Here is an 11,041-nt window from a genome sequence, read left to right on the forward strand (position 1 = left end):
GTTCTAGCGAATGGAACTTACGCTTTCTTCTCTGTGGGATAATTCTTCTCGTGATGGTGTAGATGCTAATTTTTTTTTTCGATAATTTAAAGTCACGTACTCTTTGTTGTTACAATTCACAAAATATCTTGCAAAATATTAATTAAATATACATAACTAATTGTAAATGACCTCAGCACAACAACGATTAGTGCGTGTGGTGAATGGATTTTATAAAAGTGATCACACAAATTGGAAAAAACGTGGAGAAATAACTTGGTAGACTGCTATGTAGGTTACGACATTAGACACCATATGATTTGTTCATTTGTCGTTGCAATATTATTATATAGGAGGAGACCCGACATGACCAGGTGGTTAGGGCGCTCGACTCGCAATCAGAGGATCGAGGGTTTGAATCCCCGTCACACTAAACATGCTCGCCCGTTCAGCCGAGGGGGCGTTATTATATGACTGTCAATCCCACTATTCGTTGGTAAAAGAGTAGCCCAAGAGTTGGCGGTGGGTGGTGATGACTAGCTGCCTTTCCTCTAGTCTTACACTGTTAAATTAGGGACGGCTAGCGCAGACAGCCCTCGTGTAGCTTTGCGCAAAATTCTAAAACAAACAATACATAGGAGAAAGGTGTGGTGGTTAACGTCAATAGGTGTAAGAAAAATACCTTAGGGTTTAAGTTAAATATCAATATCAGAACTCTCCAGCGTTCACGTTTTTGGGCGGGGAAGAGAAAGCAATTTTTTTCTGCAATACAATTACACGTAAATATCTGTGGATAAGTTTGATAAGTCGCAATACCGCACAATATATATATATATATATTTTAATTGCCATTTAAGGAATTACGATTTTTTACGTTTGAAACTTCGTTCGTTATAAAAACAAGAAAACGTATAGTCATATAATAATATTCAGTAATTTATCTCACGCATACAGATAACACATAAATTAGAAAGAGCGCCTAGTAAATGATCACTGAAACGACATCACGCACTCTTTAAATGTTGTCGTTTTATGAGTTACAACTAAACCATTACGTGAATTTCATGTAATTGAGCTCCGTAAAAAACTTAAGGCTTGAGACATTGAAGATGAATTACAAAATTTTCTATTCTGCAAATTCAAAATCTCTAGTGCACACTTAGTTCTGTAAATATACCTCGATGGCTCAGAGGTAAATCTGAGGCTTTGTAACGCAAAAATTGGGTTTCGATACCCGCTATGAGCCGAACAAAGGTCAAAATGTAATCAGAAATTTTGCCACATAATTCAAACTTTCGTTTCTTTTCATTTATTCATATTTACTCATTTTTAACAAATGTTAAGGGTTAGACGGATCTAAGTAATAAAATAAATTAATTAAAGGGATCCTTAGGATGTTTACGTGTTGTTTATCTTACCCATGTGGTATTGAAATAAGGACGTTTAAAAACAAACACGTCATTAAAGTATGTTAACTCTATAGATCAGAGATAGAATAATATTAAATTGTGCTTACGTTAATGAAGTACATCATGTTTAATAACACATTGATTAGAGGGCTTGATATTATAAATAAGAACACAGTCATTAAAGCATGTAATAATTAGATTGTATTTGAATCACCAGTTGAGTACTTTTGTTGTTAACGTTACATTCGGCTTTAATCCCAATGATATTTCACAAGATTCGGTCAGCTTTGAGCGGTCTAATGAAGCTACAATAAAAGAACCACAGCCATATAAAAATATGATACAGGAAAAATGTTTGTTTGTTTGGTTTTGCGCAAAGCTACTCGAGAGCTATCTGCGCACGCCGTCCCATATTTTAAAGTGATTGACTTAGAGGGAATGCGACTAGCTAACTCTTGGGCTTTTCTTGTCAGACCCGAATAGTGGGATTTGACTGTCACTCTTATAACGCACTCGCAGCCCCATCGAGCGGAGCGGGATTGTTTTATTATTGGCGGTAACAGGACGCGAAACACAGAACCCCAGCTTCACAGTCTGGCAAGTTAACCACTGGGTCCATCACACACGGAGCTAAGTTATATTTAAAAATTAAATCTCTAAAGATGTAATGTAAAAGTGAGAAAGCTAAACAAGAAAAAATTGAGGAATACTTTGCCCCATTTATTTATTTTTATAACAACTAGAACAAGAAGGGACATGAATATTAAAGGAGGTTAAGTTGTTTTTTGTTGTTTTTTTTTCATGTCTAACTAACCCATTTTTACATTGTATCCTTATAGGGTTTGCCTTATTATATAATTTGGCTCAGATCTTTATATGGCTGGACCCTTTTGTCATAATTTAGCTGTTTTTGTACGTGTAAAATGTTTTGATCCGATACCACTACTTTTTTATAGTTTTGGCTTTAGTGGACTGTTCCTGCCTGGTTTTTAAAGTGAAATGCCATTTTGACTTCTATTCTGAAGCCTTTAAGTCAAAGAAGGCCTCAATTTAGAAGCCTAAACGTCGTCTCACCGTAGAAACATGTCTGCACATGTCTAAAGTGTCCTTGAAATAACATTACTACTTTTTGTTTTGATTACGATTTTCAAAACTTGAATTTAGTGAAAAAGTATTTTACAATCACATATCCATATCACCTTTTGAACGTTTTTCTTATTAAATAATCTTAAAATGTCTATAAAAACCAAGCTAAAGCATCATTTGAGCTTACACTATTAGATGACACTGTAACATGGATACTTAATCTTTGCTCCACTCTATTACTTTCGGTTTTCCATTCATTCACACAAATTATATTCATTTTCTGTGTTTAGTTCAGATAGCATTAATATCACTTGTGGCTGAAGAATACGTCAACCTATTAAAAAATATGAAATATTGTTACATTACGTGCTACAGATGTGAAATCATCTGTCTGCCCTAGTTCAAATCCAAATATACCTGTGTGATATTCTTAGCCCGCAGCATAGCAGCTCATAGAATGTTGTTGTTGTTTGTTTTTTTATCCATGAATCTTAACCACATCGAAGGTTTAAACTAGAAGTGTTTAATGTATCAGTTTCAAATTTAAACATAAGCAACTCACGTGATAGAGGGGATAAGGGTTCTTTAATCCCATACTCTAAAATACGCGTTCAACACCCACTCGCGAGTTAGTTTAATAAGCTCACTAACTTCTAACAATGGAAATTACTTACTAGCTAGTAATCTAATTTCAAAACAAGTAAGTGACTTTTCCACTATATCAAACAAAGCTAATTTTATTAATAAAATCGTATTAATATTTTTGCCGCGTAATCATGAGAGTTCGCTTAGCAAGAACATTTTTAGCCGCGGCATAACGGCTCATAGAATGGCTCTGAGTTTTTCAAGTGCAAACGTTTAGCTCACAGCTCTGCCATCTCTTGATTGATTTGAGATCTAATTACAGTTTTGGACTCAAGAGATTAAACCATTTAGATTTTAGATCGATATATCTGACCACGCCCTAGGTCTCAAAGATTAATTTATTTTAACCCTGCCTAAAAGAATTTCAGTTTGAGGCTAGGATGGTAGAGATCCTGGGGAGTAATAAAATCGAATTGAGTATAAGCGCGCCCCATGCTTGGTATTGCTAGCGCACAAAAATATAGCTAATAAACAGAAGGAACGGGACCGGCATGTCCAGTTGGTTAGGGCGCTCGACTCGCAATCTGAGGGTCGCGGGTTCGAATCCTCATTACACCAAACATGCTCGCCCTTTCAGCCGTGGGGGCGTTATAATATGACGGCCAATCCCACTATTTGTTGGTAAAAGAGTAGCCCAAGAGTTGGTGGTGGGTGGTGATGACTAGCTCCTTCCCTCTAGTCTAACACTGCTAAATTAGAGACGGCTAGCGCATATAGCCCTCGTGTAGCTTTGTGCGAAATTCCAACAAACAAACAAAAGGGGAAGAAAGGTCTCAAAGATGAATTTACTGTAAACCTGCCTAAAAGAATTTCAGTTGCCGCGGCTATTGATGATTCCCTTTGTTTTGTGACATCCCCAGTTTGCATATATATTATATTTTCCTTGCACAACAAGAGAAGTTTGTTTGTAATTAACCACAAAGCTACACAATGGGCTATCTGTGCTCTGCCCACCACGGGTATCGAAACACGGTTTCTAGCGTTGTAAGTCCACAGACATACCGCTGTGCCACTGGGGGGCACACAACAAGAGAAAGGAGATATAAAAGAAAACCAAAACTTTTCTCTCACTCCAGAATATATATCAAGTTGCTATTTATGGAATGAATAAAAACCTTATAACCCGAGCGCTTTCGAAAGGTGGACCTTTCTTTTTTCAGGGGCAAACAGGGTTTTTATTCATTTCTATCAAGACTTCTTGAACCTACGTGTTTTTTTAACATCATGAAGTTGCTATTTTTAATACGCTGAAAGAGTGCCTAAATATGTTCAGGAACGTAAGATTAGTGTTATTCCAGCTTTAGAAGGAACTGAGGAAACACTTCAGATTTGTACAAACGTCTGTTCCTGTGTTTATAGTAGCTGTAGTGTTTCTCTAGCCTTTTTTCTAATAACTTTACTGAACTCACGGATATTTTTTTTACATGGAAACTAATAGCTTTTTTTTTAACAATTTTTGAGTCCGATAAAGCAAACTACATTATTTTCTATTTTAAAAAAAGTTAGATGTCTTTCATTCAAAATGATTAGAATTATGTTATTGCACATGTTTATTTAGTAATACGTTTTTGGAGAGATATTTTATTTAAGCATTCTAACTTTCATACAAGTAAAAGTGCAAGAAGAAAAACAATAAAAATCAATATTTTGATCGCGTTTAGAATGTTCATTTCTTTTAATTATGGCATATACATTACATTTAATCGGGTATTATCTCAAAATGAATTAAAAATGGAATTCCACTCGATGTGAGTTTCAAATCCCAGCCGTCAGGGGAAAAATTCAGCACATTTACAGTGCTTTATACTAGTACGTCATTGGTAATACCTCAGTTTTAACCTAGCGGCTATGGAAAACTATTCCCCAATAAATATCTACCAGTGGAAATTTGGTTTTCATACTGGTTCTTCTCAGCTTATTAACGTAATGATAGTAATATTCGAGCATCTAGAATGGCTATGGTAAGATCCCATATTGGGCCAAATGTTTGGTTCTGTATACTGAGTTATTGCAGTGTGACTCCATCTTTGTAACTTGACTGGAGTCACTGCCATTCTATATTAATGTAATAAATCAAACTGCTAATCCAACAGTACAAAATAGGCCACTATAATTATAGAAGAAAAGTATTTAAATGAATACTTGACTCACAGCGTATAGGAGTTATAAAAGTAAGTGTGAAGTAAAAAGAGACGAGGCTAATATTTATGTTAGTTTCATGTACTTATTATATTAATTTCAAATATATAATGCAAACAGGATATAATTTCTAAAAACAAATACCCGTCCCACCAAACATGCTCGCCCTTTCGGTCGTGGGGTATTACAATGTTATGGTTTGTTTGTTTGTTTGTTTGAATTTTATGCACAAAGCTACACAATGGGCTATCTGTGCTCTACCCACCACGGGTATCGAAACCCGGTTTCTAGCATTGTAAGTCTGCAGACATACCGCTGTGCCACTGGGGGGCCAATAGTATGGTCAATCCCACTATTCGTTGGTAATAGAGTAGCCCAAGAGTTGACGATGAGTGGTGTTGACTAGCTGTCTTCCTTCTAGTCTTTCACATCAAAATTAGAGATGGCTGGATCAAATAGTTCCAGAGTAGCTTTTACGCAAGTTTCAACAAACAAACTAACCGTTCAAATTAGCTAATGTTGAGAAGTTAAAACAGCGAATAAGTGTTGGTAAAATTAATAAATATCAGTTAGAAACTAGCGATCCATATCGGAAAGTCAGTCATCACAAAGTTTTAAAGATAACTTTTCACGTGCTGTTTGACCATTTGATCAGAGTGAGCTCATACATGAAGTTTTGTATTAAGATCCTTTTTGTGTCTCAACTCAGTAATAGTTTTTAACTGGTTAGTAACGGAACATATTTCGTTACTTGTTTATAATGTTGTCAAACTTGTTATTATGAAACTCAATAGTTTGTACAGAGATTTAACACCTGCTACACGAGCCAGCGCAGCATCTTTTAGTACTGACCTTAAGATTGTCAACATCTCGGGGGAGTCATTCCGGAAACCGGTGATTTAAGGTTAGTTCGTTAGATCTCTACGAATGAAGCTTAGCACAACTTCAAAAACGAAATATATATATATATCAATGGAAATAAGACATGAATTATACTCGTCTAGCTTTGCGCGAAATTCTACCAAACCAAACCGTGTTTAAAATAAAATAGGTGAGGAGAAATTGAACTCTCATAGACGATGAGGGAAGTTTTCTGTACTGCAAAGTTGTCTTGTATCAAAGGAGTAGAGAAGCTTAAGTTAAGGTGTTAAGTATATAGCAATGGAAATAAGACATGAATTATACTCGTCTAGCTTTGCGCGAAATTCTACCAAACCAAACCGTATTTAAAATAAAATAGGTGAGGAGAAATTGAACTCTCATGGACGATGAGGGAATTTTCTGTACTGCAAAGTTGTCTTGTATCAAAGGAGTAGAGAAGCTTAAGTTAAGGTGTTGATATTACTTACCATCATTACGTCTTTACAAAGCTGTAGCAAACAAAGTATAAGGAGCACTTATGAAATTTTGTGTTTGGCAGAGAAACGATTTTACTCTGATCTCAGCTGGATTTTGGAAACAGCTGAGAAAAGAATACATGATTCGAATGATGTAAAACTGTCAGATAGACGTCTTGCACATAGCGATGAACGAGACAAAAATCCTGTGAAAAGATCTCTGTTGAACCATGTTTCTACCTTCAATATCTCTGTTTTTTTAATATGACAAACTCATATTTTTATTATCAGAACGATTGCTTATTGAAAGTATTATAAAAAAACAAAAACAAACTATTTTTTATCTTGTTAAATAGAAGGCTACATAATGGGCTATCTGTGATGTGCCCATCGCAGAAATGCCCCCCCCCCAGTGGTACAGCGGTATGTCTGCGGACTTACAACGCTAGAAACCGGGATTCGATACCCGTGGTGGGCAGAGCACAGATAACCCATTGGGTAGCTTTGTGCTTAATTACTAATAACAACAATAAAGCGTTATTAATGTACTGTCGTATTGACTCTAAGGATTCGTTCCTAGTTATTTGGAGTAAATGGGTACATTAGACGAGTCATGGGATTACTGAAACTTGAGTGCGAGGACTCGGATTACAGAACCAAAAACAAAGTCAGAAAGCAAAAATGTGCCTCTGTGACTGGTCGAAGCGCTTGGAAATAGTAACAAACACTGGGAAACGCATATTTTTACCTTTATTGATTAATTATATGCATTTAATATAATGACTTGTTTGTAATTAAGCACAAAGCTACACAATGGGCTATCTGTGCTCTGCCCACCACGGGTATCGAAACCCAGATTCCAGCGTTGTAAGTCCGCAGACATACCGCCGTGCCACTGGGGGTGGCAAAGAAACCTGAAAGATTGGTTAAATCAGTTTGGTAAAAATGTACTATTTTAGTGTTATTTTGTTTGGAATGTTAAATTAATGTATATTTCTGTTCTGGACTTTGTGTTCAGCAATGATGAGATATCCATAGGATAGTGTCCTACATAATATTTTTTATTGAGATATTGTTATTATTTTAGTTTGTAAAATTGGTTAGATTGTAAAATAATATTAATAATTCTTTAAAAAATGATTTTTGTTTTACATTTTCGTCTAAAAATAAACCTTTAGGGTAGAAACAATTGTAAATTTCTGTTGAATTTTCTCGTTTGTTTTAGAATCGAAGAACTGCTTAATACTTGGGTGTTCCCACACCTGTAAGAAGTTGTCACTTGCTGGTTACCTTTGCACCTGTCCTACTGGTTACCAACTCGGAAATGATTTAAAAACTTGCGAGAAATCAGGTACGTTGTGATATATTTAATTAAGTGAAAAAATGCATACTGATATAATAGTTATCAGCTTACCATGACAACCAAGTAATTTAGAATACGCATTTCCTTTTTTTAAATCACTAATTTGTGGATACTTTGAAAATATGAATAGAAGTGTGTTTGAATGACAACAGAAAATTTTTGCTTAGACTTTTGTACTAGTTTTATTGTTAATGGGAGCCGTGTGTGCGTTATAAAGGTGACAGTCAAATCGGCGGTGGGAGCAGCCATTCTTCTAGTCTTTCTGTTCAAAACAAGTACAACTAGCGCAGATAGTTTGTTCCTTTCTTTTTATAGTACAAAACTACACAGTAAACTAACAACACTCTGTCCATCAGAGAACTGGACGACGTGTTTTAGCGTTTTTATGTGCGTACACTTACGACTGACTCACTGGGGGATGCGCACACAACATTTTAGTAACTTAACAAACTTGCTAACGTTAACCGAAGATACAAATATAATAATGATAACTGTTCCCATGTGAAACACATAAAGTCAAAATATTTACGAGAATTCTATTGTACTCGAGGTTTTATATTTTAACTTCACTCCGCTTTAATGAAAAGCAACTAAAAAAAAAAACACTGAATGTTATAATACCCTTTCATAGTCTCCCATTTCTTTTCTTGTTACAGGAAGAACGAGATACTTACTCAGCTTTAAGCTAATCAACAGAAACTTTGATCCCCATCGACGCCAGAAAAACCTCGAATCTGCGGTAATTAATTTTAGTTTATATAGTATTAGTCCCCGTAGGAAATACATGGAACTATATTCATATATTGGTATTTGTGTATACTAATACGTAATCTACATTCATAATTTGAAAACTACCTAATATGTTTCATCCTAATTTGGCTGCGGATACAATTTCAGTTGTTAACTTTCTTTTGCTAATGGGGAACGCATACAGATCGATAGGGAGTGTTCTTATTTCTACATAGCTTTCAAACGAAGATCGTGACTAATGAATCTTTTGTGTTGTGTGTTTCTACAAAGCTCTACGTCTAATTTATATTCTTATTTTTGTATCTAAAGGGGAGTTTTGTGCATCTGATTTTCTATTTAATGTTACAGCCCTCACTCTGAATTTTATCAGACATCTAAAGGGTAGTTTGAGATGTTACGTCTAACGATTTCGCCTCTAATGTGAGAAATCAAGCGTTCAGGTGATAAATGGGTCTGCAGTGTAGAACTGAAAGATCAAAAGTAATTAGCTGTATACGCTAAAGCATTCAGTTATAACGCTAACCGATGTTAGTTCATATTTTCTACCGTAGTATCTAAGAATGGTTATCAAATGACATCTGAATCAAATAATATAAAGTTGTTATTTGATTACTTCAGGAAAGTTGCCTATTTTTTGAAATAGTACGTGAATATCCAAGTTATATTGTAGATTTTTTCACAACCACCGTTAACGTGCTTGAAGGAATGATGTCAGAAGTCATCTGGAAATGGTGCTGTTGAAATAAACCCGAGATATAATGTGAGATAATAAAATAACACACTCAAGTTTGATAAGTCTTTTCTTTACTTCCGAGGTTTATCTACGTTGTTCTTAAGCAGCCGAAGTTTTCTTTAAGAAAACACCATTTCAATTTTGCTCTTCAATTACAGCAGTCGTGAGTTCCCTAACTGACTTTAAAAAAAAAGAAAGAAAAGAAATTGGACCAATTAGATGACTCGTGATAAGCCACGCCTCACTGACTGATGTACAAACAAGAATATATCAAGTTTATCTAAGTCATATTTGTTTATTTGTTTAGTATATTTTAAATTTAAAAAAAAATGTGTCACTTTTTACTCTGCGGAGTTTCACACAAGTGTTTAGTGTGAAAACTCCTGAAATACTTTAGGGCATTGAAGCATTGTTGATTCAGGTTCGGTTTTTATGATTGGGAATTATTTTGTCAATTTTGCTTTTAAAAACTAGCGAATCAAAAAAGGTTAGGTTAATCACTTTTTGTAATGCATTAAAATGGCTGACCTGATTTAAATAAATATAAAGATTAAAAAACAAAAGTTTTCGAACTTCTTAAAAATTTGTTTTCAGTACTTAGGTGGTGATTTTTATTTTGACAAAAACAATAAAAATTTATGTAATGATGTGCCGTTTAGTGGTATGAAAGTGTTTTATATCAACTAAAACACATACCATTCAGTATTATGAACACTGTTAAACATCCAGTGCCGTTTAGTGGTATGAAAGTGTTTTATATCAACTAAAACACATACCATTCAGTATTATGAACACTGTTAAACACCTAGTGCCGTTTAGTGGTATGAAAGTGTTTTATATCAACTAAAACACATACCATTCAGTATTATGAACACTGTTAAACACCTAGTGCCGTATAGTGGTATGAAAGTGTTTTATATCAACTAAAACACATACCATTCAGTATTATGAACACTGTTAAACACCTATTTTGTAGGTAAGATAATAAACTAAATTAAAGCATGGATTAGATACTGACGAACTGAAAGAAATGGCATTAGCAACCATTCTTCAAATCTTTTTTTAATGTATGCATGTTGTCCCCGTAACGAAAAAATAAAACATAGGTCTGTCTCGCAAAATCAGACAACGGTTAGCAAGGTTTTATTTGAGAGAATTATTTATTCTGTATTCGAATTTTAATGTTTACTTCATGAGATAAAAAACATTTTATCCAGAGGAAAAATATCATGATACTCAATAATAATGGAAAATATTCATTAGAAAATCCGAAAGAAAAACGTTCTTTGCAATTGACGAGGTAAAAACTATTGATCAAATAATTATAGGCGGAGGATACGTAGGAAGATTTGAAGTACCAAAACTTAATATAAAGGAAGGATGAAATATATACTTGGATAAAACGAAACTTACTATATGTTGGTGTAAAAATTATTAAGTTTATTCTGTGAACTATCAGAATTAAGTCAACAATGACAAAAATCAACAATCAGTGTCGATACGTGTAGTTTTCTACAATAATGCTTTACTAACAGAGACCCGCAAAACATTTCCCGTCAAATTAGTATCTTTATCGTAACAGTACTTCTTTAAATATAAC

At 34.6% G+C, this 11,041-nt stretch overlaps 1 protein-coding gene across 1 annotated transcript in view; it reads left to right on the forward strand.

Moving 5' to 3' along the window:
* Positions 1-11,041, forward strand: part of LOC111087135 (fibropellin-1-like) — a 76,255-nt gene that overhangs the window by 49,147 nt on the left and 16,067 nt on the right. Inside the window, exons 4-5 of the mRNA XM_022392720.1 lie at positions 7,821-7,946; positions 8,615-8,697. Coding sequence (XP_022248428.1) covers positions 7,821-7,946; positions 8,615-8,697 — 209 coding nt within the window. The remainder of the gene's footprint in view (positions 1-7,820; positions 7,947-8,614; positions 8,698-11,041) is intronic.

Source organism: Limulus polyphemus, unplaced genomic scaffold, assembly GCF_000517525.1.
Source record: "Limulus polyphemus unplaced genomic scaffold, Limulus_polyphemus-2.1.2 Scaffold1779, whole genome shotgun sequence".
Classification (NCBI taxonomy): Eukaryota; Metazoa; Arthropoda; class Merostomata; order Xiphosura; family Limulidae; genus Limulus; species Limulus polyphemus.